The 27810-nt window shown below is 41.5% G+C and overlaps 1 protein-coding gene across 3 annotated transcripts; it reads left to right on the forward strand.

Moving 5' to 3' along the window:
* Positions 1-1275: 1275 nt before the first annotated feature.
* On the forward strand, positions 1276-27810 carry INSIG2 (insulin induced gene 2). 3 transcript variants are annotated; one of them, XM_039253412.1, is made up of 6 exons: positions 1276-1323; positions 8020-8423; positions 15172-15296; positions 18676-18842; positions 19010-19109; positions 27151-27810. In XM_039253412.1, the coding sequence occupies exons 2-6, from the start codon at positions 8180-8182 to the stop codon at positions 27202-27204; spliced, it is 690 nt and encodes a 229-aa protein (XP_039109343.1). In that variant the 5' UTR covers positions 1276-1323; positions 8020-8179; the 3' UTR covers positions 27205-27810. The 3 variants fall into 3 exon arrangements, with proteins under 3 accessions (XP_039109343.1, XP_039109342.1, XP_039109344.1); XM_039253411.1 differs by lacking the exon at positions 27151-27810 and adding an exon at positions 22515-22652; XM_039253413.1 differs by lacking the exon at positions 27151-27810 and adding an exon at positions 20044-20612.

The raw sequence follows: 27810 nt of genomic DNA on the forward strand, positions 1-27810 counted from the left end.
TCATATCAGGACATCCTGAAATTGTTTCTAGGTGTTCTTCTCTTTTCCTTTTAAAATTCCTCATCCATTCATGTCATCTGCCCAGACCTTATTTTACTGGTAGTGTAAAAACCTATAGGAGAAACATTAAGAGCTACAGGAAGGTGTACCTTGGTGGCTCAATCGGTTAAGCATCTGACATTGACTCAGGTCATGATCTCATGGCTTGTGGGTTCCAGCCCCGCGTCAGGCTCTGCACTGACAGCTCAGAGCCTAGAGCCTGCTTGGGATTCTGTGTCTCCATCTCTCTCTGCCCCATTCCCTCTGGTGCTCTGTCTCCCCCTCTCTCAAAAATAAACATTAAAAAAAAAAAAAAAAAAAGAGAGGAAACATTAGAGAAAACAAGAAAGATTCTATTGCCTAGATGCATTTTGCTGCAGGTTTAACTTCGACTTTAATTTTCAGAACTAAATGTACCCATATAAAGGTTAGAAACCTAAAAATCCATCTTACTGTTAATCAGCTCAAAGGAAGAAAAAAAAGGAATTTCACTAACTGACACTTTCATGCAAAGCTCTTAAGTATTATGCCAGTCTCAAATTTCACCTAAAAGTTTCCTCAAGGCCACTGTAACCTCATCACATCCATATTACAACACAGCTTTTGACAAAGAGGGGTTTACAAGATTCTGTATTTTCTCTACTTTGCTATAAACCTCTAAAGATCTTCCTACAAAAACAACTGTCCCCAAACCGTGCTACCTGATCGAACCTGGGGAACGATTATCAATAAAAACCTTATAAAGTGCTGTGGCATGAAGATGAGAGAAACATCCATTATGTTTTTATGACTTTGGGGGGAAAGGAGAAGGCAAAAGCACAAAGACACTGAGAGTCACCGTCCTCGGCGGGAGAACCCGGCGGCCTGCGCTCCGGAGCCCTCAATTCCCCCTCGGAGCAGAGGGACACGCTGAGGGTCACGCCTCCCAGACAGTGTGCGTGTGTCAGTGCGCGATTCTCTCACACCGCCCACAGGGCCTGGAGACGCGTCACAACTCACGATTGCCCGAGAAGCAAACAACAGCTGACCTAGCCACCTCCTACCATCGAAACAGTCCACGCCTACTAGCAGCCTCAGATTTCGGGGAGACCGGAAGCCTTTTTGCCCCGTCTCGCGGGCTCACCGCCTAGAGCGGGTCGTAACCGGAAGTTCCTCTGCCCCGATCGTCGGAGCACCGCCCCGTCGACCGCACAGGCGCGGTGGAGCTCAGGCGGAGCGGTGGGAGGGGAGGAGGAAGCGCCGGAGAGGGGCGGGAGCAGGTCCCAGAAGATGGCGGAGGCGGGGGTGAGTTGGGGTCCCCTTGCGAAGCGCGGGGGACTTGATGCTGAAGGAAGGGGCCTGAAGAGGGAGGTGGCCTTCGGGAAGAGGAACTGCTTGTGTGTTTGCATCCTGGGGACGCTGCTGGCAGATGCAAGTAGCCAGGACCACAGATGGGGCCTGAAGGGCAAGGGGCTCCTCTTACCTGGAGAAGGGTCGGGGAGGTCCGGAAGGGGACAGAGGGGTCGGGCGGAGGTCATAGGAGCGGCCGAAACTCCCCGGACAGTGGAAGAGTGTCGGAGAGGCAAGAAGGCTGGAGGACGCCTGGAAGGGCGACCCTGCAGATCTGATGGGGGGTGGAGGTCGGCGAGCTGTCAAGCGTAGAGCTGTCAGGACTTGGGAAGCTTGTAGCCAGAGAGACTCAGCTGTGGGAGGGGGATGGATCCAAAAGGTAGATTTTTGTAGTAAGTTTAGAATCCGCAAGAAGATATGTGGATATTGAGTCGAGGAGTGGGACTTTGGCATTTTGGATTGGAATTGGACACCTTTGGAGTAGGTGTGTGGGTAAATCCAAAGAGAACTCTTGTCAGGACCTAGAAGTCGGTTGGTGATAGTTACTGGGATTTTAGGGTTGCTCAGTGGGGATTGGCTGTCTGGAAAAGGAGAGCGGTGTGGATGATAGGAGAGGAGGAGGGGGCTGGGGAGACGTGTGCTAATAAAACAAGTGACCATGACCCATGCCCTGTTAGTGTTGGAAAAAAGTTATTCAAGTACGGTGTAGCTCCGCAGTCTAGGAAAATACACCATGAAGAGCTTACTATTTTGTAGGATTGATGAGGCGATGCTTTAAGAAGGAATGGGTAGCCTGGACAGCTGCGCCATGGGAACTGGCCCAGATCAGTATTGCAGTGGAGCTGAGGATTGCAGGGGGAGGCATGCTCCAGACCTAGGTACAGGAAGAATGAAGGCAGCCAAGCAGGCAGTGGCTAGATTGTTTTCTGACTTTGGCGCTTGGCCCTGATTGCCAGCCACCGGGTGAAAATGAGTGAAGGGATGCCTAAATTATAGGATCTCCATAGAAACATACCAGTCAAGTACTCCTCCTGTTTCCCCCCTTTGATTCTTTCCGTGAACGTTAGGTTGACTTCTGTGACTTGTTATAGTTCTCAGTCCATATCTGATACAAAGTGACCAGGCAGTGAATCCTGTAATTTGGGAAAGGGGTTGATTTCTTTTTAAACTGACAACTGTTACTTTTATGTATGATCAGGCCAGTAAAGGAAAGGATAAGATGTAGTTCAGTAATTTGGAGACCAGTTGTTTTCATTGTTATCAGAAAATTATTCCCAAATGATAACGTAAACTTTTCAGTGACTGAGATTTGACTTTTTTTTTTTTTAATTTATTTCTAGGAGAGAGACAGAGACAGCGTGAGCAGGGGAGGGTCAGAGAGAGAGGGAGACACAGACTCTGAAACAGGCTCCAGGCTCTGAGCTGGCAGTCAGCACAGAGCCCGACGCGGGGCTCGAACCCACGAACCACGAGATCATGACCTAAGTGAAAGTCGGACGCTCAACCGACTAAGCCACCCAGGTGCCCCGAGATTTGACATTTAAAAGTAGTAATGGGATGTGAATGCTGCCTGGTTAATGGTTTCTGTGTTTGGATTTTGACGTAGAAAGGAAAGATGAGTTGCAGGGTCTTCAAGGCAAACATGTTTGTCTTTCTAGAAGTTTTAGTGTCCCTAGCTTATGATTCATATTTGTGTGCTTTTATTTAAGGAGAGTTAAACTTTTTCATTGATGTGTGTTTTTCTTGATGTTTATGCTTATTCTGTTTTGAGAATGCCATTATAATTAAGAGAGCACATGATGCAAAAGATGTGAGGTAGTGATTTAATTTTATTATATAGTGGACTATCTTACCTAAACACCTGAAGAGACAGGGTAACATGAGGAAGAAAATATACTTCTGTGGCTGTTAATCACTGGAAGATGAATGATCTTGTTTGATTTGAGGGGGTGTTGAAATTGATCAAATACAATACATCGAAAATTTTGTGTTTGTTTTCTAATGTCTATTTCCTGAAACTTGTTTCAGTGGAAGATATAAACTTTGATTTTCATTCATAAGGCCCAGAATCACGTAGCAGTTATTTTATAAAAGTAATAACATCAGTCCATTAATAGACAGTCATATACCTAGACTAATGTTTTTCCAGTTTTGATGATTTGTTATTGATCTATCTAAACTGTTTGAACTATTTTTCTTTTTGTTTAGTCATATACTTTATAGAAATTGTTGGTCAGGACTCAAGGAAGAATAAAAATTTTGTATGTAATGTGGGAGATTTTTCTTTGTTAATTTTTGAAAAAAAAACCCGCATTATTTTGGTATTTACAGTGATCAGTATGACTTTAAAAGCTGCCACTTGTGTGGCACACGAATTGTTTTTGTCTGTGGTGAAATGGGAAAGAACTCTACACGAAGCCAGAGTATTGCTGAGGTGGGGGGGGGGGCACTAGTCCTGATATACTACTTAGTATACAGTGTTATCATCTCAGAAAGTTACTTAGCATTTTTTGTTTTGTAAAATGGGGATTAAAAATACTTGCCTACTTACCAGGATTATTGTTGAGGATCTATTGAGGGACTGCTCTTTTCTTTTTGTTATTTATTTATTTATTTATTTTTGAGGCAGAGACAGCATGAGCGGGGGAGGGTTAGAGAGAGAGAGAGAGAGGGAGGCACAGAATTAGAAATAGGCTTCAGGGACAGAGCCTGACGCAGGGCTTGAACTCACGAACTGTGAGACCATGACCTGAGCCAAAATTGGAGGATTAGCCAACTGAGCCACCGAGGCATCCAAGGGACTGTTCTTTAAATTTTTATACCAGAGACTTCTTCCCTGATCAGCAAATTTATTTCTTGAGTAATCTAAAGTTTCCAAATACAGATTTAAAAAAAAAATTGAAGAATCAAATTTATCATTGATGTAAGAGTAATATTTAAAGTTATAGTTACATTTTGTTTTAAGAAAAAAATTTCAGTACATAATTATGAAACTGAAAGAAACTGAAACTGGAAATTCAGAAAACTGAACTTTACATTAACATAAACAAATTGGGGGATTCTTAATTTCAAGAGCTTTAATTTAAATAACTCACTTCCCTGTTGTGTGACTGATATTATAAACAACATGCTTTTTTAGGAACTTAGCTGTTGCATAGTAGGGAGTGAGTGATTTTTTGGAATCCCTTATCCGTTTGAGGAGTCTGGTCATTTCCAGGAGCACACTACACATTTGTGGCAGCAAGACCCAGTAGTATATAGTCTTCATCATGTCTCAGTTGACTGCTCTGGGTCTCAGTTGCTCTGCTGGTAAAATGAGAAAAGTGTTATTTCTCTGGTTCTTAACTTTCCTTTTGGGTCATCGACTTTTTGAGTACTTGATACAAACTGTGGAACTCTGCAGAAAAATGCACATACATACAACTTTTTTGTTTTGTTTTACATCAGGCTCACATACCCCCTGGAATAGATGATCCCTCAGTTTCCTCCTATTTCCTTAAGTGTTTCAAAAGCATTCTTTTATTTTTGTCTCTGGTAATTATATACTATTATATTATTATATAGTCATCAAAGTCAGCTTCTTGGACTTTTAAAATATTAGCTTTTAAAAAACACTCAAACAGCAAACAAATCCTGTGTTGCTTTTAAAGAAAACTTTTGGGGTGAAGTGGGAGGAAAGGTTGAATAAACATCTATGGTAGAATGACTTAAATAGTTTAGAAAGTCTCTAGATTTCGGAAACAGTCTGTAGCAATCAGTGGCTCTCAGTGGGAGGGCATTGCCTTTTGGGGACATTTGGAAATATGTAGGGGCATTTTTAGTTGTTTCAGGCAGGGGAGGGGAAATGCGCTGGCAGTTAGTGGGCAAGCGCCAGGGACATTAAGTGTTTTGCAATGCTTAGGGCAATTCCACACAACAAGGAATTGTCCTGCCCAAAATGCCAGTGCCCTCTGACAAACACTGGCGATTGTGAGTCGAGCCAGGCACAATTGAACAGCGCGTTTTAAAGCTGAAGTTATTTTGCTCTTTCGGAGAAACATGATTCAATGCGACATATAGTTTGCCATTTGCTTTTTTCCAAAAAGCACAGACAGAAACAAATGATTTGCTGGAGGAACTTGGGCTGCTTAAAATGTATATACACTCTTTGTTCTCGAGTAGCTGTTTTAACAGCAGAAACGGGGGGCGGGGGGGGGGCGTTGGTGGGGGGGTTTACAGCGTCAGCCAGAAGTCTGGGAAGTGAAGGGATTTACACAGTGTGTTGGTCTTACACAGTATGTAAATTGGCCATAGGATTTTTTCTCCTTTAAAACCTCTTTTCACACCTTGATGTAGTAAGTACTTTTAAAGAAAATTCCAAGGCATTGGTTCACTTATTCTCATGATCTTTGTGCTATCATGTAGTTGCCTATTTGTATTGAGAATATATTACACTCGAGTTAGTTTTTCCATGTCTGTCATGTTTTCAGTAACCAAATTCCCTTACAAGTATCCATGTGCTAAAAGACAAGTCTGAGGAGTTGGGCTGGAATGGGACTCAGGGTTTAGAAGGAAGAGGATGATGGCTTTTGGAGTCAGACCTAAGGTAAAATTCCAGCAAGTTGCTAAATCTCTTTGACTTTGTATTTCATTTGTAAAATGAGGTTGGTAATGCTTACCTTTGGATGATCTTGAAGACTCAAGCTAACTCTATGTCTGGCATGGAGTTGGCCCTCTGTCGGTGGGTGTTGTATCAATAGTCATGACTATGGTGACAGTGAAGAATTCTATAGCTACCAAGCACCTCGGTAAATGTAGAGAGAACGTACAGCATGGTAATATGCTGGATACGACAGCAAGGAAGAGTCTGCAAAACCAGATCAGGAGATGTTTTCGAGATATTTTGGGTTGGTATTGGAATATGTTTCCCCGTGAATCAGCCATAATGCATAGTGCTTTCTGTACTCCGCGAAGCCATAGAGTTCAGGTATGCTATAGACCAAGTCAGGTTTGTGAAGACCTGCTTGAGGCCAGAACTCCCTGTGTGAGTGTTAGGCACAGAGCTTTGGATGTGGCTGAGGTTCAAGGAAAAAAAAGTCTTTTGTCTGTGTTTATCACATGGAACTGATAGGTTGTGAAAGTTACTAGTACTCACAAATATTCTCATTTTCATTCTGAATTGTTTTTCTTCTTAAGAGAAAGAGGGGGAGAGCATGTGTGCCCCCTGCATGTGAGCAGGGGAGGGGCAGAAAGAGAGAGAGAGTCCCAGGCATGCTCCATGCTCAGTACAGAGCCCGATGTGGAGCTCAATCCCACAACCCAGGAATCACAACCTGAACTGAAGTCAAGAGTCATACAGTCAACCAGCTGAGCCAGCCTGGCGCCCCTACACTGATTATTTTTTTTTCTTTTCTTTTCTTTTTTCTTTTTTTTAATTTCTGAGAGAGAGACAGAGACAGTGTGAGCAGGGAGGGTCAGAGAGAGAGGGAAACACAGAATCTGAAGCAGACTCCAGACTCTGAACTAGCTGTCAGCACAGAGCCTGACGTGGGGCTCGAACCCATGAACCGCAAGATCATGACCTGAGCTAAAGTCATACACTCAAATGACTGAGACACCCAGGCTCCCCTACAGTGATTATTTCTGAAGTCATCACCCCTCTCCCAAGCCCCCAGTTTACACATGGTTTTTTGTTTTTATTTTCCCACTCATAGAAGCATCAAATGTTATTTGTCTAAAACAAACGCACACAAAGGAAAGATCACTTTGGTTAGAGGTGTGAGCGGATGCCTAGACTGATGGTACTGGCACAGTTGTAGGCTTTTGGAGTCAGGAGCCGTGTGGCTAAAACTCCTTACCCCCCAGCCATGGATTACCCTTCATTTCCTTCATGTCCTTTCTTCTGCTTCTTATTGCAGATTTACCACAGTAGCTCCTCGGGTTGCAACAAGGGTTGACAGGGTCCAGGCAGGGGTGGGATGCAGCTGAGGCCTGTGGAGGGCCGGCCGAGGGCCAGTTTCTGTGCTTGGTGTATATGTAGCTGAGTGGGTGGCGGTCTGTGTTCTGTAAGATGCTTTTGTATGAAAACTCAAACGCATAAGCATTAAACAGCCCAACAGCTCGAGCCGTTCTCCTAGAGAGGCCATCCTCACGAGCAAGTCACATATTATTGTGAGCAATACAAAGTTTTCAGTCAGAATATGTTGATTTCCTATATGGATTCATTTATTGTATAATGAGTATAAAGATTGTTACCTAAATCTCTAGGCCTATCTGTTGTAACCGATAGGGTTGGAGATTTAGGTAGAAGAAACAGAAACCTGGATTTTAATCTTCCAGATTCTGGGGGGACTGTCTCAGGTACCCTGCTCTGCTCCTCTCAGAGGTGGGGTAAGTTTTTTTTATTATTCATCTAACCTGTGAACCTCGCAGGTCACTTATTCTGTCCTGGTAAATATATAAATAGAGGTAAATAAAAATCACTTATTTATTACATCATGCCTCTAAAAATGCTTTTTAAACCACTTCTTATGCAGTAAGTAACTAATTTACATAATATATAAGCTTGTCATTTCATTATTAGTACTTTGAAATTAATTAGTATCGAAATCAGAAAAATCGTAGGATCGTTCATTAGGCAAACATTGATTTCTTGTTTCTTATCTCTTGCAGGATTTCTGGTATGTCCTCTTTTAGGACAAGATGCTGTGACTGTAGAAACGCCAGCCTGCTGCGATTAACAGACAGTTGGCTTTTCGGCTGGGAAGTGGTTTTTTTTGTTGTTTTTTTGTTGTTTTTTTTGGTCTTACCAGTTTACTGAACTTATGAAATCATGGCAGAAGGAGAGACGGAGTCGCCTGGGCCCAAAAAGCGTGGCCCCTATATTTCATCTGTCACTAGCAGGAGTGTGAACTTGATGATTCGCGGAGTGGTGCTGTTTTTTATTGGAGTATTTCTCGCATTAGTGTTAAATTTACTCCAGATTCAGAGAAACGTGACACTCTTTCCACCCGACGTGATCGCAAGCATCTTTTCTTCAGCATGGTGGGTGCCCCCGTGCTGTGGCACGGCCTCAGGTACGTGCAGGTTGCTTCTGTGATGCTCAGAGAGGGAGCAGAGCACACGAGTGCGCATGCTGGCTGAGCAGGACCTGTTTTCCCCAGCATTGATTTCAGTGCAGTACAGCAGACCGGTTTTAAATGAATGCTTCGATGCGTTTAGGCGAACGCGTGAACTTGTGCCACCCACCATCCCAGTCCCGCTGTAGAGCATTTCCGTCACTCACAGACCCCCTTGTGCCCCCTTGCAGTCCATTCCCCACCCCCAGCCTCAGGCTTCCCCTGATCTTTCTGTCCCTGTTCCACAATGTGATGTAAATGGAATCCCAGGGTAGGTACTGTTGTGTCTGATTTCTGTCTGACCTGTGAACGTTAAAAAATTTAATCCTAAGGGGCTCTGGGGTGGCTCAGTGGGTTAAGCATCCGACTTTGGCTCAGGTCATGATCTCGTGGTTCCTGAGCTGGAGCCCCGTGTCCCGCTTGGCACTGACAGGTCCGAGCCTGGAGCCTGCTTGGGATCCTGTGTCTCCCTCTTTCTCTGCCCCTCCCCTGCTTGCACTCTGTCTCTGTGCCTCTCTCTCAAAAATAAGTAAACATTAAAAAATTTAAAAATTCAACCCTAAAACAAATCTTGCTTCTCTTCAGGTTGAGGCTTTTTATCCTTTCTTCAACCCACCTCATATTAAGTCTTACTCTAAGTTATTTTGATCATCATTGCCACTGTTTGGCTTTAAGGGTTGGATCCATGTATGTTATGACCTTGTTTTTGAAGTAGATGAAAACTTGAAAGATGGAGTCATTTTATTCAAGTTTAAAGCTTCATGTAGGCAATAATTTACTTTCAAAATCAGCCAAATTCGGGGCGCCTGGGCATCTCAGTCGGCTAAGCGTCTGATTCTTGGTTTCAGCTCAGGTCATGATCTCATGGTTTGTAGGTTTGAGCCCCACATCAGGTTCTGTCCTGACAGTGTGGAGCCGGCTCAGAATTCTCTCTCTCTGCCTCTCTCTCTCTCTCTCTGTCCCTTCCCCGCTTGAGTGTGTGTGCACACGAGTGCTCTCTTTCAAAATAAATAAATAACTCAAAATTTAAAGCTTCATGTTATTATTTTATAGATTTTTGGACATGCTTTCTTCTTGGTATCTTGCTATCAGATATAGCTTAAGAATAATGAATACTTAAAGATACAAATAAGGTAGATTCTCTTAGCTTAAAAATCATTATCCTATTTCAGTAGTTATTATAGATCTTTTTTGGTGGACAATGTGTCATGGATAAAGGGGAGCATTTCAGAAAGCCTTCTTAATACTGAGCTTCCATCATGGACGCTCTTTTGCTTCTTCCAATGACAGAGACCAATAGATTAATACTACCTCATAAAAGAAAGTAATAGAAGGAAGCCATCAGTGGGTGGTAGAAGAAAGTTCTGATTGAGGGAGAAACTGCTTTTTGGAATGTCCGTTTGGTGTCTCATATTTAATATACACCAATACCTGCAGTAAAATGGAGATCCTTCTTGACTTCCACCCTAGAGCTGGAGGTCGAAGAGTGAGGTGTTAGGTGTGAGATGACCTCGCGGAACCTACTAGGCAATTGCATGGATGGAAGGACATTTTGTGGTCAGGTTCCAGTATGGTTTATGGATCGATGTCTCTGTTACAATATTCATAGTAAAAGTTTGTAAAGGCAGTGATTCTTAGTTGTTCCAGGGTTATTACATTTTCTGAGAGAATAGGCAAACTAGTCCAAACAGAGGAGAAAGCAAAATTATATTTTATCATTCTCTGTCATATCTACCAGCCCTCTTGTATTTTCTTTTCTTTCATTGAAACTCCAAAGAAAAAATTAAGTTTTCCTACCATATTTTTCTGTTTTTTTTTTAAAGTTTATTTATTTTGAGAGAGAGAGAGAGTGGGGGAGGGACAGAGAGAGGGAGGGAGAGAATCCCAAGTAGCCTCTACATTGTCAGCGCAGAGCCCGATGAGCTCGAACTCCCGAACCGTGAGATGACCTGAGCCAAAATCAAGAGCTAAATGCTTAACTGACTGGGCCACCCAGGCACCCCTGGTTTGTTTATTTTCTCCTATGGTATAGCTACTATCTGGTTATGAATTGAAGCTATTTGGGATTTGGAAGAACATGTCTTTTCAGAATAGACAAAAGGAAGGTCAGGGGAGAGAAGCTCTTACTTAATGAATGCCTCCTAATGTGCTAGGCTCACCCCGTAACCCCAGGGATCCATAGGGCCCCTTTGGGAGTGAGATTTTGGCATTGCGCCTGCTTTGGGGGAATGAGGAAGCTGAGATGAAGAGAGGGTACCAGCGAGCCCCGGGTCTCAGAGCCACCCGGTGAGTGGTGCAGCTAGGTCACATCTCACATGCTGGAGAAAGGGAAAGAGAAAGCTGCTCACGCTCCCCTCTCCTAGGGGTGCCTCATTCGAAGCTTGCAGATGAAGCGCCCGGCTTGCATGGAATGTACTGTTGTGTGGTGTACATTCGTGGCGGGGGCAGGAGAACTTGACCGAGGTTTCATTGTACCTCCATTAAGGAGAGGACCAGGGGCCGCGTTTGTCCCTGTGGTGTGGGCATTTTTGCCACAAGCTCCTACTTAGAAAGGAAGATTCCAAATGTTAATGCTACATTTCGGTCACCTTGCCGCTGCTTTCCTTCCTTTTCCCAGCCCCTAGGTTTGTCACACTTGCAAACTTAACTTCATAGCTCTCTGTTTGGGCTATTTCCACTTACATTTCTTGCTTAAGTGTTTCTTCTGACAGTGGTACATTCCACAAGGTAAGTGAAGATAGAGAGGCATTTTGGAATCTAGATTTCAGTTAATGTTGCTACTGATTTTGTTGGGTAAGTCACGGTATTTAGTAAATGAAAGCAAAGTACCATATTTGTGACAGTTGCCAAAGGTAGAAAATGGATTCCTGCCCCTCTGGCCCCCAATTTTAGGGAAAATATCAAAGAAATAAAAAGTAAATCATATGACAAACATAGTGTGTACAAGCTGACACGCGTTCAAAGTATGTATATGTTTTTCTGCACGTGTGTTGGTAGGCATTTTCAGAACTCTTTAGGCTCTTAACCATCTTAAGTCAGAAAACCCAATAATTGTCCTTTGATTTTCCCATCCAACAATATTCATAGGCTGAGCCCCTTCTGAGGGCTCTGCAGAATCACCACTTCCTACGTGCAAACAGAAGGGCCCCTGGTTATTTGCTCCCTTGCCCTGTGACACAAAGTGCTGGAAGATTTGCTAGCCATGCTTCTAGAAGGACACCCAGTAGAGAACTCTGGTAAATTGCCTTTGCTCTCATTTTCCTTTTTATGGTTCTCTATTTTTAATTTAATAATGGCTGGTGTTTCAAGTTGATTAACTTCTCTGTGTGTGCAGTGCATTGGAATCAGTTAGAAACCTCTTGAACATGAGCGAGGGCTGCAAAGGAATCTTTCTGAAGAATGAATAGAGGAAAAAGATAACCACCATCGTGTGCATAACATAACTACAGAAACTGACTCGAAAATTGTAAATAACCAAATTATGTTCATACCCGTGAAGCTAACGTCTAATGTAAAAAGGAAAAGCCAATCTTTCCAGGTTGGCCAGGCAGTCATTTACCAGTTTCTGGGGAGCCCCGCAAGACTTCACTCTTACCTCCAAGGGTCCAACTTCCATGTTTCCCCTGTCTCTTTCTTGGTCCAGGCGGCCCTCTACCACTCTGATGGGAATTTTCACTGCTTTCTTTTTCTGCTTTTGATTTTGAACTCTGCCTGCTCCCTGGCGCCTATTGCGTGTGATGCCCTCGGTGCCATAGGAGCGCATGCCCCTCTCTCTGGTACAAATTCAATGGCATTATTTCCCGATTCCCCAGCATCTGCAGGGCCCTTCCCAACCTGTCTGTTCTTCTGAGTCTTTCTGAAGCTTCCTTTTTGCCTGAAGCTTCCAGCTCCAGGTAGTAGTGGGTATTTTGCAGTTTCCATGCTTTTCCTCAAATGCTTCCTTGGGATTAGGAAGCCTTTCCACGCACTGACCTGCGGAGCGCTCCTTCCTCAGGGACCACCTTCTCGGTGAATCTTTCCTGACATCCCAGCACCTGCCTTCCCTCAGCACCTGCCAAGGGGAGACTGGGCCCCCACCGGACGCTATCAGTGCCACGCTGTGGTCACTTTGGGGCCGGGATTGTGTCTTACTCTTTTTTCTTTTTAAATCCCCACTGAATATCAAGAACCAGACACGTTGTGGGAGCTTAGGTATTTATTGAATGGAACCTTTCCTATCCTGTAGTAGTTTTCCACGGAAGTCCATCTCATTCAGTGGCTTTGTGCTTTCAGCCCCCTTTCCTTGCAAAACATTTGATTGCAACTGTCCCTTGTAGTGCATCACTGAATTAAACACACTACCATGTGTTTTAACTGAATTAAACACACTTCCGTCCTGAAAGCATGGTGACTTAATATTGATGTCTTACAAACTTCTTCTGATTTCAGCTTGGTAGGCTGTAACTGGTCCCTGGGAAAGAGCTTGAATCTATCCCAAGCGATGTTATTTTGCATCAGAGCACCCTCCGATTCAGCAGGATGATGTTTGCATATGATGGCACGGTTTTAACAGTCTATCCCATTAGGATAGGAAAGTGGAGAAAGAGGAAAAGAAGCCCAGACAGTTGTGCTGAGCTCCCCCACAGTGGAGCCTCACCGTGCTGTAGATATTGTGATCAGACTCTGCCATGCCTTTATTTAAAGGGAAGGAAGAAGACATTTAATGGGAAGTGACAAGCTTCCTCGAATTCTCCTTCTCAGTGAGCATCCGAGAACCATGCATACTCAATGGATTTGATTTTTATTGGCAAATCCCAAGGTTGGCAGCGTGGCAGTTTAAATTCCTTTTTGTGTTTTTGCTTTCTCTCCTCAGTTGTCTCTCCCTTGCGAGTCTGACATCACATGCATACAAATCTAGTCAATTTTACTTATTTATTTCTTTGCACACACGTCAGTATTCTCTATGTGATAATTCTTTACCTGTGGCATCAGCTGCTGAGGAAAATTGACTTGGATGCCTGATCTTAGTTGATTTTACTCAGCAACAGGCAGAGGGAGGACAGAGGGAGAGCGAGCGCGAGGAATGATATGAGCTGTTAGTTTCATGACCCCTTGAGAAAGAAAAAAGAGGTTACATTCATTTAGATATATTTCAACCATTAGGCATGCTCGGTGCCATTTTAATTTTGTAGAAATTTGGAAATGCTGTCAGTTAATCTCATAGGATTTTAGAGTTGAGCCTTTTAAATAAGAATAGGATATGAAAGTTTTAAATTTACTAATAGTTGTTGGAGGTCAGCATTGCTGAAATTTGTTGTTAATCTCTTGATGATCTGTGAACGAGCTATCCTCAGCAAAAGCCTAACTCAGGAGAGTACTTTGAGATTTGTGGGTTACAACACGGATACATCATTGTAGCAGCTCACCTTCAGATGGAGGTCTGCTAGCCTGCGAGTTTTGATATTAATTGATTTCCATTTTCCCTTAATGATTGGATGCATCGTTTGTTAAGGTATAGCTAGCCAATGCCTAACAGTGGGGTTCCTGATCTTCAGGCACTCAGATCTTGGAACAATAATTTCAAGATACATCATAGATAGCTTTGGGCATTCTAAACAGGCTTTTCAACTGTTGTAACAGTTGTGTCTTTAACTTAATGGCAACCTCTGCATTCTGTTTTTAGGAAGTTTAGCAAATCAAAGCTGGCTAGCTATTTCCTATTAAATTTAATCTGTAGAAGTACATTTTCCTCATAACCTGTTGAAGAATGTTTTGGTTCATTAAGGTCTTTTTTTAAATGACTAACTTCGCTTTTAAAATCCTCTCCCATTAAATGAATAGAGTGTTGAAGTCTGACAAGTATTTTAATTAAAACTTGGGTGCAAGTATTTTGAGTCTCAAGCATAGACATTTTGCGTACAGTTATTCATAATTACGCAGCTAACATCGAAGATGTTCTTTCCAAAACCAAGAAACGTACTAAAATGATTTCTCCTCATCTTTTTAAGAGTGAGTTTAAATTTTAACTGAAATTTATAACTTATAGAATCAGTTTCCTAGGTTGTTTTCCTATGTGCAGAAAGAGGCTCACGTATAGACTTCTGTTGCAAGTTTCTCCGTTTTGACAATACGACCTAGAGTCTCATTAGAGGGCCAGGGTGGCGGGGAAGGTCGGGACAGCGTTGGGCACGGGAGACCAGCTGGAGGAGCGAAGATAGTCTGTGTAACGGGACAGTCATCGGCGCCCGAAGGAACACGATGTGTGCGATGAGCTTATTGTACACGTTTACGCTTCCGGCTCTCTTTAGACAATCTATGGCATTTTATAGCATGTTTCATGGTTATGTAGTTTAGAGAGAACATTGCTTAACTGCCAGCTGGTTTGATGCTTTTCAAACCTCAGAGATAGTAGTAGTAGAAGAGTAGCATGAATCATTTAGTGCAAACTGCTAAACTGTGACTCATGCGTGGAAATCATGCTTTGCCAATTACAGTTTAGGATACTGCGGTAATCATTTACAGTGCCTTCTTCAGTGGTGTTATCTTTTTTTTTTTTTGGGAGGTAAGTTTAAAAATATCAGTGATTGATGTTAAGTAACTTGAAGAGCCTTTTAAACAATCTTTCAAATGGCTATGGGGGTTGTAGTGACTCTTTTAGCTTAAGTTTTGCCAGTCTAGCATTGGAGATGACTTAATGTTTTTTTTTTTTTTCTCCTTTTTTCCACAGCCGTGATTGGGTTATTATACCCCTGCATTGACAGGCATCTAGGAGAACCACATAAATTTAAAAGAGAGTGGTCCAGTGTGATGCGGTGCGTAGCCGTCTTTGTCGGCATAAATCACGCCAGTGCTGTATCCTTTCCACTGTGGCGAAATGCATAATCACAAAGCCGCTGCAACAAACCAGAGGTTAAACCGTCCCTTGCAGCTTCGCCACTGTCAAAGTGGGCTGTGTCTGTCATCAAAAGCGTGTATGCTGTACTGCGGAAACATCACCTGAGGACCTGTGTGTGTGCGGGTGGGGTGTGGGGAGGGGGTAGAGCCTTTCCCGAAAGTCCCCGGTTTTCAGTAGCACTCGGAAACTTTGCATGTTTGCAGATTTTGCGTGGGTTTCTTAGCTTAGAAATTACTTCCGTATAGTGTCAGTAACTCTAAGATTGAAACAGGTACGTTTTCAAAGCATTTCTTTCTTCCCTTTTTTCATTTAAGACTTGCCAAGAAGGACAGGTGGTAGCTTCATGCTGTCTTCTTTTCTTTCTTTTTCTTTTGGCTTGTTTTTAATTTAAAGAACCTATAATTTTTTCAGAAAATGTCAGACTCATCTATTGGTTCTAATCAGTGTCAGCAAACCCCGTAAATGTTCTTAAAGGTGGTGTAAGTGAAAATACTCAGCTAGACACTGGCCAAAAAGAAAGTTTTTCCCTAAGGTATGTATTTTTAAAATGTGATCATTTAAAGATTCTGACATTTTATTTAGTGATTAATGAATATTTTTATTTTTTTATTAAAAAATTTTTAATGTTTATTTCTGAGAGAGAGAGAGAGAGGAGCAGAGAGAGAAAAAGACAGAGGGAGACACCGAATCCGAAGGAGGCTCCAGGCTCCGAGCTGTCAGCACAGAGCCCGATGCAGGGCTTGAACTCACGACTGGAGAGAACATGACCTGAGCCAAAGTCAGACACTTAACTGACTGAGCCCCCCGGGTGCCCCTGTATGAGTATTTTTATAGTGTCCTTGCTAGAAGGGTAAAGTGGCCTCTATTTCCCTTCTCCCCACTGTCTTCTCCCCCACACCACAGTGCACCCCAGAACAAACGTTTTTGCCCTCTTGAGGTTTTTATCTTGTCATCTTCCCTGCTTCTCATCTTCTTCCCACCCCTGACTTTCTCTTGTAAAAGAGTCTGGGACATGCTAGTTCAGTACTCCCTTTTCTAGAAGATGTGGCTTAGAGTGTGGAGGAGCAGGAGCTTGGACGCTGGGGTAAGGGTGGAATGTGGGTCAGGCTGCCCAGGGTTGCCTCTTGTTGCTCTGCACCAGGCTCAAGGCTGGCAGTTAGCTGGAGAGGGGGTGGGCCATGTGGCCGGTAGATTCCTTGTCTTTTACAGAAGATACTGAGGTATTCTGGAAAGGCTTGGGAAGAGGAATGGAGGCACGTGATGATCCTCGATTCCACAAACACGTTGCCTTTCTCTTCCCAGTTGTGCTAGCCCTTAGGGGTCTATGAATTTGGAAGGCCCTCAGTGGCAGTTATTATTTTGGTTTTCCATTTCCCTATTAAAGAATTTCCTAACGTGTTTAGCTTGCTGCAGTCTTTCGAGATTTAGGATTTTATCCCAAACAAATCTAGTGATTAGGAGGGTTTAAAAAGATAAACTCCTGTAATATTCTATCTAGAGGACAACTAGAAATCACCTAGTTCCACATTTTCTTTATAAAAATAATAAGATGAATGATAGCTGGAGGGGTTGGCATTCATACCGCAAGTCTGGGACAGAGCTGAGACCTGACCCCAGAGATCCTGACTCAAGGCTTTGAAGGACTCCTTCTTCTATTCAGGAGCCTGGTGAGCGAGCGCGTAAATTCCTCTCCAGCTGGTGGATTAGATAGCTCTACCCTAGATGTTTCCCGTGTTTTTAAATAGAGAAATTTAAATGGCCCTGTCTGGGATTTAAAAAGCTTTATGTGTCTAATTTAAATTTTTTGCTTTGGTCATTCTTTTCTTTCTCTGTCAATGAAGTACCTGAATATAGCAATTTTTAACTGTTACGCCTGCCCTTTAAGTAAAATCCAAAATGTTTGCAAAATGTTAACATAAATTTATAACATAGACTTAATATTAGGTCCCTTAGACTTGAGAAATGACATGGTACTGTTTTTCAGATCAATTATTTTACCTGTTTACCTGTTTATTTTGCTTTGACCCTTAATGAAATTAATTTGGTCATCATAGGTAGAACTCAGTTAATATCAAATTCTACACTTTAAGCATGTTTATTGCATAGAAAAATCAGAGCATATAACCTTTCCATTGGAGCTTTAGGTATAACGTCTGGTAAAGAATAAGGAATCTTTTCCGGAAAGCCTACTATAAACTATAGGTTTTTTCATAAATCAAGCCTAATCAAGAAATGACCTTGAGGGCGTGGCCAACAATAGCTCTCAGATGCCGAGAAGTCAAGCAAACCAGGTTTTAGAGGTACCAGATGGTGGGGGAAGGGGGATGGTGGTAAACAATGGGATGTTAAAGGAAGTAAGAAATAGTTTTGTATGCATTTTTTGAACTTCTCCTCTCTTCTCTAGTTACGGCATGGCCAGTTAGCTTGGCGAGATATCTAGTCTCCCCTGGGGACTGGATATGGAGCCAAGATGTGGCCTTTGGGACATAGATAATGCCCTTTTAATGATACTTGAAATTAATTCCTTTAGTGTAATCCTCTAGCAAAGAAATGAGAAAATTGAATTTGTAAAGCTTCGTTTTGCCCAGAGATTTAGGAGTAGAAAAGGGCCGTGCATTTGTGAATAGATGCTTAAGTAGGTGACGGAAATAAAATATCATTTGAGCAAACTGTCCTATACCAGAAAGTCTCAGGCACCAAAATAGCTTGGCAGGTTGCAAGATAATGTTCACTTCAAGGCTTTATCCTCAACAAATTAAAACTAGAACAGTTGACATAATAGAAAGGGATACTGTGTCCTTGGTACTCTTGTTTCTGAACTGCATTATTATAAAATGTGTCTGTCAGTAAATCATACAGAGAATGTGGTACCCTGTTAAATAGCTGTCAACTCTTCTATTTTCAAGTTCTTGTATGATTCTTAAGTAATTCTGAACCTGTTTGAGAAGTAATATTGGACTCTTTTTTAGCAAAAGTATGTTCCTTTAGCAATACTTGTGTTCTGAGGCTTCCGGTTACATTTTTAGCAAAGAATGCATTTCTCAAATAATGGGTCTGATCTTATAATTGTGAGTGTAGATAGAAGTTTTTTTTTTTTAAGGACTTACAGGTAGGTGGGATCTATTAATGAAGCATCATGCACTCATTGTATCTTTAGTAAATATCAGAGACAGTTTTAATCTCACTCAGTGTCACACATTGTATGAAAAGACTGACCGCGCTCTGGAATAAGCAATCAATTCGTGTCTCAACAGTAACATCTCTTATTTCATGAAAATAAACAGGTGGTATTATGCAGTTACAAGTTGTAAGATGATTCTTTAACCCATATCTCAGAAAGTGGACTTTGATAACAACATCCAGTTATCTCTCACCCTGGCTGCACTCTCCATTGGACTGTGGTGGACCTTTGATAGGTCTAGAAGTGGTTTTGGCCTTGGAGTAGGAATTGCTTTCTTAGCAACCTTGGTCACTCAATTGCTAGTCTATAATGGTGTATATCAGTAAGTATTCTTCTTGGTGCTTGTTTGCTAAAAATAACTGGCAAATGATTTCAGAATTGAGATTTTAAAACTGGGCCAGCCACTTTATAGACTTGACAACTTATTTCCATTAATAAGTGTCATTGTACTTCCTCAGTGGGTTGTTAAAAGCATTTCTATTATTCTAGATATACATCTCCAGATTTTCTCTATGTTCGCTCTTGGCTACCGTGTATATTTTTTGCTGGAGGCATAACAATGGGAAACATTGGTCGACAACTGGCAATGGTAAGCTGATGCTTATTTAATCTGTTATTAAGATGTTTTCTCCAAACCAAGCATACTAAAGGTCAGAGGAACCATCGGATAGAAAAACTCAAATGTGTCATGGGTAAGGTGATAGGACGTATCATCTTATTTTCGAAAACTAATCCATAGGTTTCTACTCCCATCAAAAAGAGACTATTTTAAAAGTGAAAAGAGACATTACTAGTGACTGTGTTGCTTCAGTAGTTAGAAATTAGGACCATCTCTGGCACATCAAGGTGTTTGATCATATTAGTTAAAAGGAAGACGGACACCGTGGATAACCCCAGTCATAGATGGCAGGGGTCAGGGAGAAGCATTCAGGGGCCACAGCAGTTCCATGAATGTGTTGTCACTCTAATCGTTGGAGGCAGCTAGGAGACTTGAGTGGCTTATGTTGCTGTCATTCTGATACCCTAGCCACTCGGTTATCTTAAGCCTCTTAGTTTCCTTTATTTTGAGTGGTGGGTGTACATCTATAGCTATGCTTTGAAAATATTGTTTTGACCAGAAGATTTTGCTAATGTGACAGATTTTTTTCCTTGAAATTGTAAAGCAATTTGACAAAATATGATCTGAATTCACTGTATCAGTCCTGTTGTGAAGTTCATGACCTTTCCTTTGCTGATTCACCCATTCTGCTTCCTTTCGTGTAGTAGGATTGATCTGAATCATACTGTTGTTATTTGCTTGAAATGCAGTCACCTTGTCTGTTGCCTGCATTTGCTGTCTCTTTTCACTTCTAGACCGTGAACTCTCTTTCTCCCTGTCACGTTTGTCGTTTAATTCAAATCATCGCATACCTCTCAGCTTCTTTGACAAAGTGGGCGTATGTTAATAAAGTATTAATTTTTAGTTTATGTGGAAATTGGTATTCCAAATAAACCTTAATCTGTTAACCTTTTAATTTTTACAGTATGAATGTAAAGTTATCGCAGAAAAATCTCATCAGGAATGAAGAAAGCAAAAATCTATCTTTTGTACAGAAAAACAAGCTGAAAAGGGCATGATAGCTATTCCAGCAAAACTTCGGACTGTAAAATTGCCAGGATGCAGTTTTCCCCTTGATTGGTGTATAGGTGTGTGTGTGTGTGTGTGTGTGTGTGTGTGTGTGTGTGTGTGTGTAAATATATATAGTAAATATATATATACACACACATACATATACACACATACATATGCACATATGCATATACATGCACATACACATATATTACTGCAATCTGTGATTGCTTCATCTGTAAATCAGTTGCAAACCTTTATGTATTTGACTTAAATAACTATAAAATATATATGCACTACATTAAAAATACATGCATTAATAGATGAAATTCTTAAATTAATTTTTTAAACATACCATATATTGTGTCACAATGTTGATGTGCCAAAATATCCTGTTATTGTCATGCAGAGTATAAGAATGCTTGAACTGTTTATAAACTGAGTGAAATAAAATAAGAGGAAAGCCAGAAAGAAAGAAAAGAAAGAAAGAAAGAAAGAAAGAAAGAAAGAAAGAAAGAAAGAAAGAAAGAAAGAAAAAAAGAAAAGAAAGAAAAGAAAGAAAAGAAAGAAAGAAAAGAAAGACAAAAATGGAAAGCCGGCATATCCTCTTTTCCTTACTGTTGTGCCTTTTTATTTTTCTAATCACAGCAGTTTGAGCTATGGGTGCCCTAATGTGTGGTTAGTTTCTATTTTAATGTTGTCTCAGAGAGCTTTGGGTGTTTTAATTCATAATGAAAATGAACGTCGGTAAAACATTTTCAAACCTGCATTACTGGAGAGAGTCCAAAAAGGAATTACACTGGAGGTAAAAGTGTTGAGCAGGAGAGGTTATCAGCATTAAATTGTTTTAAGTCTATAATCTGCAAGACTATATATAATTAAAAGAAGGTACCATTGGGAAATTTAGCTGGAATAAATGTGTTTTAGAAATACAAAACTGGCCTTTTGCAGTGCCGCAAAGTGTTAAATGATACTGTCATATCCCATTGCTTTTGCACATGGCACACACAAGAAACCCATGAAGTTTCTAATCCTCTTGCCTTCTATAATCTGCCGCGTTCTGTAAAGCAAACCGCATTAGCTGGCAGGGTCATGTGACCGATTATCATTGCAATGCCATGTGGGGAATGGGCGAGCACATCGCTTTTTATATATTCCTATGCCCATTAGCGAATAGTTTAAGCCTGTTGAAGAATGTACCGAGATGGCATTTTGTGCATGTTAAAGATCTTGATAACAGTTTTGTGTGTATCTTTCCAACAGCTGGAACCATGTAAGTGTGGTTTAAACATAACTTTAGCGAAATTTTTTTCCCAACTTTTATTGATGGTAATTGTCTGATACACAAGGGTGGAGATTTCTGTTTACTGTGTGTGTGTGTGTGTGTGTGTGTGTGTGTGTGTATGTGTGTGTGTGTATATGCGCACACACGTGCTGGATTGCATGAGAGAGAGGATGTACATGTAAACATGTATGTGCATGTGCCCATGCTTTCATTGTATGTCAACTAGATCTTGTAATTTTTGGTTTTAAAACCATTGCTGTCAGACTGAGATCTTGTATGCCAAACTTTAATCTGCTTTTACATTTTAAGGCTGAAAGCGAGAAAATCCTAAAAGGATTTCATATTGAATATATGTACACAATCTTAACTATAGTGGTGGTACACATACTACTATAATTTATTATTCTATCTTCCAGATAATATTATTCATTTAGAACAAATAAGGTATATTTTTAGAATCAACTTTGTAAGCACTATCAATCTTTAATAAGTTATAAGGTCTATGATGTATTTACTTTGAAAATTGCTGTTAAAAGCAAGATGTATTAAATATATAATTGTCATCTTGGTTAAGAGTCTTTCTTTCTTCCCTGTGGTGAATCTTAGAATCTAATACAGATGATTAATTTAATCAAATTAACATATATGGTTGAATTTGCTAAGAAATAATGAAAGGAAACCAAATCGAGTGTTATAGGAATTGAATGATTATCATTTTGGGATTCTTAAATTATTTTTAGATCATCTAGAAAACAAGATATTAATGGCAAAAATAAAATTGTTTTGATATTTTCATAAGTATGTGAATATATTACACTGTTTTTTTTTGTTTGTTTTTTTTTTTTTGCAATGAAAGAAAGTGGTAAACATCTTTTAACATTGCTATGTTGTCAGTGCTTCCTTTTATTAGAGTTCTGGAAATTGAACACTTGAAAACGGAGACTAAATTCTGCAAACACACAAGAAAACAGTTAACTAGCCAGAATCCTGCTAATACATTTGTTATAAAATGTACTTCCTTATGTGGAGCTATTTTACCTTTATTAAGGTCACTGGAACCTCTCAGTGGTGCATACATTCATACATCTTGTATTTTCTAGGTGGAATCCAGACTTGTCATTATTAAATGCCTCTCTGATCTTCCTGGCTCACAGCAGAGTACAGCTGATCCTTGAAACAATGTGGGACACAGGGGTGCAATCTGTGTATAATTTCTGACTCCCCCGAAACTTAACTACTCATAGCCTTACCAATAGCATAAATAATTGGTATTGTATTCTTATAATAAAGATAGAGAAAATAAAATGTTCTTAAGAAAATCATAAGGAAGAAGAAATGCATTTACAGTACTATACTAAATTTATCCAAAAAATCCACATATGGGTGGACCCACGCAGCTCAAACCCATGTTGTTCAAGGGTCAAACTGTGTATTCTTTGCAAGGTAGTTCTTCCAGTTAAGGTCTATGTGTAGCAGAGTCCTAGCTTCGTGTGTCTGGAAGAGTCTGCTCTTTTCTCCCCAAACATCTTATCAGGCCTTAGAATTCCAGGTTCCTGGTTTGCCCCTGCTCCCATCATGTCAAAGACTTTTAACTCATTATTTATGCACTTTGAATCTATGCGCTCAGTGTTTTCAATTCTAGAAAAATTTTAAATCTGGCTGCCTATTGGAATTTATGGGAACTTGTAAAGTATGCTGATGCCTGGTCCCCATCTTTAGAGACTTTAAAATAAATGGCCTGGGATGTGCCCCGAGCATTAGGATCTTCAGAATGTTTGCAGGCAGGTTTAATGTGCAGCCAAGATTGCCACTCATTGGTGTAGACTAATGTAAGATGAGGGGAATGTTTGAGGTCAGAGAGATATTGTAACTTGGGGAACAAAGAGTGAGGGCAACAGGGACATACATTTTGGACTAAGTCATCTGAACTTGATGACTTGAGCCTGAAGGTTAAGGAAGAGGAAGTGTGACTTATTCCTTGGAAAACTAGGTGGATGGTATTTCTATAAACCAAAGTGGAATACAGAGAAGCAGGTGAGTGAGTAAAGTTAATGAGTCTAGTTTGATAAATTGAGGCCCAGGTATGTCGGGGACATCTGGTAAAGATGGGTCATGAGCAGTTGGACATTTGAGTCTGGGTTATTGGATATAAATGAGAGAGGTCGTTGTTGGCATATGTCCATAGTCCTTGAAGCTGTGGGGGTGGATGTGATCCCCTTGGGAGCATGTTACGGCTTTAAAGGAGAGGAGATCTGAGGCATATTGGCATGTTGGCAGAGGAGCTGGAGGAGGTGGAGAGGGTGTTGCCAGAAGTGGGAGGAGAAGTAGAAGAGTGATGTGGTTCAAGCCAGAGCAGAAGGCAGTTCCAGACAGGAGAGTGGTATATGAAGTACAGTTGGAAGGAATTACCAACCTTAGAGATACAGGATATATATCTGTTTTATGTTGAAAAATGCTTTTCCTAACCTATTGTATCTTCACCTTTAAAATATTTCGTTGTATACTAATAGCTCACAAAAGATATTTGGGAAAAGCCGGATCATATCCTAAGCCATTTACTATGAGCAAGGGGAGCTGAGGTTAGCTAGAAAACTTTGAAAGATGGTGGAGGTTTGGACAGCCTCTCTGAAGAATGGACACAGGGACTGACTGACTAGAGATGAAGAAAGAATTCCCAGGCAGTTTTGAGGCCAGCAAGGATTCAGGTGAGGCTTGAGATGAGATCCTTGACGTGGAGCCAACAGCTTAGCTGTGCCATGTCTGAGGCTCAGGAGCCCAGGAGTTAGGGCCGTTGTGATGCACAAGATAGATTCTAGTTAGGAATTGTTGGAAAACATGGCATAAAGGCTATGTGAGAAATTGACGGAGGCTCCTAACAAAAGATCGGGAGTCTTGGGATCCAGGCAAATTGGAGAAGTTGAATCAGCAGTGCTGACCCAACAGTGTGAAAGAATGATGTAAGCTAAAAGTACTACATGCCTTGAGGTAAAGAACATTTTTTCATAAGAAAGATCATAGGCCTAGAGTTTGTAGTCAGGAATTTAGTGGAATGTTTCCAGACCTTGTTGAGGTCCAAGGTATGATCTAAACAACTTTGTTTACACAGTTCACCCAAGTGGGTGGAGAGGCACAGCTGCAGAGTGGAGACCCAAGGTCTGGGTGGCCAGCTGTTAATAGCAGTGTTGGTGTTACCTGGAATGATCTCAGAGGTCAGGTGGAAAGAAAGATTTTTATCTGTAGTGCTCATGACCATTTAAATGAAATACTTATCCAGTTGCCTTGATTGTATTGGAATTTTAATTAGAGTCCTTTCTCCCTTCTTTTATTTATTTATTTTTATTTTTTTCCATCATCCTACATATTCTGATCTGTAGGAGCAGGTCTTTTCCTATTAATCCTGTACAATCAGAGACATCTCCTCTTTAATTCTGGGCTTGTTTGTTTGTTTAAAAAAAACATTTTTTAATGTTTATTCATTTTTGAGACACAGAGAGACCAAGCATGAGTAAGAGAGGGACAGAGAGAAAGGGAGACAGAATCCGAAGCAGGCTCCAGGCTTTGAGCTGACAGCCCAGAGCCCGACGTGGGGTTCGAACTCACAGACCATGAGATCATGACCTGAACTGAAGTCAGATGCTTAACCAACTGAGTCACCCAAGCGCCCCATGTTTGATTGTTTGTTTTGTCTTTGCTCTTATTATTCCCTTGTTCTCTATTCTTCTCAAATTCCTCCATTCAAGAGATCTTTGACCTTTTGTTTCTGTTTTCTGTGTATCCCTTAGCTTTTCTCTGCTGTGCTACACTCTAGAAGAATTACTTAATCCGATCTTCCAGCTCAGTGAGTTGCTCCTCAGCTATATCCATTCAGTGTTCAGCCATCACCGGGCTCTTACTTTCAGTGGTCACAGTTTTCATTTCAAAGCTATGTACGTATGTATGTATTTATGTATGTATTTATGTGGAAGTGTGTTGTCATTCTTATATGTTTCTTGTATTTTTTGAGGATATTGATTATTCTTCTTTTAAAGTTCTAAATTTGGGGTGCCTGGGTGACTCAGCTGGTTAAGCATTCGACTTCAACTCTGGTCATGAGCTCACAGTTGGTGGGTTCGAGCCCCACATCAGACTCTGTGCTGACAGCTCAGAGCCTGGAATTTGCTTTGGATTATCTGTCTCCCTCTCTCTCTCTGCCCCTCCCCCGCTCATGCTGTCTCTGTCTCTTTCTTTCTCAAAAATAAATAAACATTAATTTTTTTTTAAGTTCTAAATGCTTCTACTGAGCCATTACAGGGGAGGGCAGGAGGAGCCTGCACCAGTCTGTCTCTGGATGTGAGTGCGCCCTTGTTGATTTGAATAGACTGCCATGTCTCTCCACTCCTACCACTTTCATCTGGGGGCAGATACTGTGATGTCTCTGCCTGGTTCAAGGTGGACGAGTAGACCTGTAGTTGGCCAGGCGGCTGCTTCCACAATAGCCTCCTTGAACGCATCAGGTCAGTTACTCTCGGTATTCCCATCTCGGAGCATCAGCCACCTCTGAGTGTAGACTCTCTGATTTTGTATTTAGCAAGTCCCCTCCTTTCGTGTTTGCAACTTTGGTGTCTCTCCATCTTTCTGCTCTCAAGTGTTTTCTCACCTTCAGGAGTTCCTTGTAGTTGGTCCCCGAAGGATACGGTCTTACTTGGCAGTATAGCTGTGGATTCCTTTTCTTTTAACTTTTTGTTGTTGTTATTTCTATGGATTGGGGACAGGAGGGAGCGGCTACAGCTTCAGTAGTCTGCTGCCCTGATTCACCTTTCTCCACTACTTTTTTGTACCGTGAAATCATGCCATCTGCCTGTTCATTTGTCTTTACAGTCCGAAAACTCAATTTAGTTAGGAGCTGAGATAAATAGGTTAAGTCAGTGGTGTCTTGTTTGGCCTCAATAAAAATTGAGGGACAGAGATTATTTTCCCTTTTGAAATACAATCAGTTCATAGGGTTCATTGTGCCAGGATTATGAGTATCCTAGTATCTGTTCCTTTATGCCTCCCTTCTCTTTACCACTGATGAAATCTGTGAAACCTGTCATCTTTCTTTGTGATTTACAAGACAGACTTTTCGAGGGTATGTCAAGTGTTCCAAAGACAATGTTGTTAAGTATCAGATTTGGCAGATCAGATAGATAATGATGTGCCTGGGAAAGAATGGGCCATTGACGAGTCTCGCGTCAAAACTGATTGCCATATATGGGCAATTTTTCCCTTTCACCATTTCCCCGGCTGTGGTCTCCGTGAGGATTTCATGAACAAGGAGCAGTTTTGATTCCACATCGGGACTGTGCTCTGGTGCAACTGTGCCCTCTTGTTCTGCTTTTTACGGCAGGCTTTGCAACTGCTAACCTTGCCGCAGCTTCCCCAAAGGTGGGCTTTCGTGGTAATGGGCATGTAGGAAGTATACCGCCATTGAAAAATAATCCTTTTTTATTCCCGTTCAGAAAACAAATTCACTCAGCACTGCTGTTTCCATAAGATTGTTGAGTTTGCAAGATCTGTCTCTTACTTAGAAACACTTTTTGAGGAAACCTGTTTGGAATGTGATCATGGACCAATTCATTGTGAGGAGCAATTGAGTAGACAAAGGAAAGAAAGAACAACCCAAGCACTGAATCTGTTTGTTTTAGGAGAAAAGTTTCTAAAGTGCATTCCCTGGGAATTTCTGCCACTGAATGAAACTCATTTCTATTCCCTTTATAGTCCTCACATGTCACTCCTAGACCTTCTGGGAATGTCGACCCAACCAGAGTCTGACAGTGGCAGTTCTGTTTTGAAACAGTCCTTTTCTGCGTTTACAAAAGCCCGAGATTTTCCAGCAGGACATTACAGAGAGACAAAGTGCTACCCCATCATTTTAGGATTGGCTGGCTGCGGCTGATGTGCGTGGGCTGCGCATTGGCCCGGGGAGCCTGTGGACTGACAACCTGAAGATGAAGCTTAAAGATGTTTGTAAAGACAAATCTTTGTGGAATTTCCTGTGCCCGGGACCTAGTGTGTGTCAGTGTCATGCCTGTCTAAGAGAAAGCAGGTCAGAACACATCAAAGCAGATCTTTCCAGAATGTATGTAAAATTCATAATAAGGTAGAGTCAGGTTCAGCTTTCCTTCCAGAAAGAATAAATCAGTGAGCCTTAAATGTTTGATGGTATTAGTTCTGGTTCTGGCTCCAGCTAACTGTAAAGGGGCTGGGCTGTGTAATCCCTCTCTCCCCGGGGGATATGACAACGAGATACAGGTGATCACTGGTAGTGTCCGCCACGGTTGTTGTAAAGCGTGTTGTAGCATTTTCTGCCCGCTAGCCTGTTTTCCCTCCTAAGTGATTCGTAGTGGGCACACCTATGAGAAAATAGAATACTTGGTG

This window comes from Hyaena hyaena, unplaced genomic scaffold, assembly GCF_003009895.1.
Source record: "Hyaena hyaena isolate Hyena2069 unplaced genomic scaffold, ASM300989v1 scaffold_448, whole genome shotgun sequence".
Classification (NCBI taxonomy): Eukaryota; Metazoa; Chordata; class Mammalia; order Carnivora; family Hyaenidae; genus Hyaena; species Hyaena hyaena.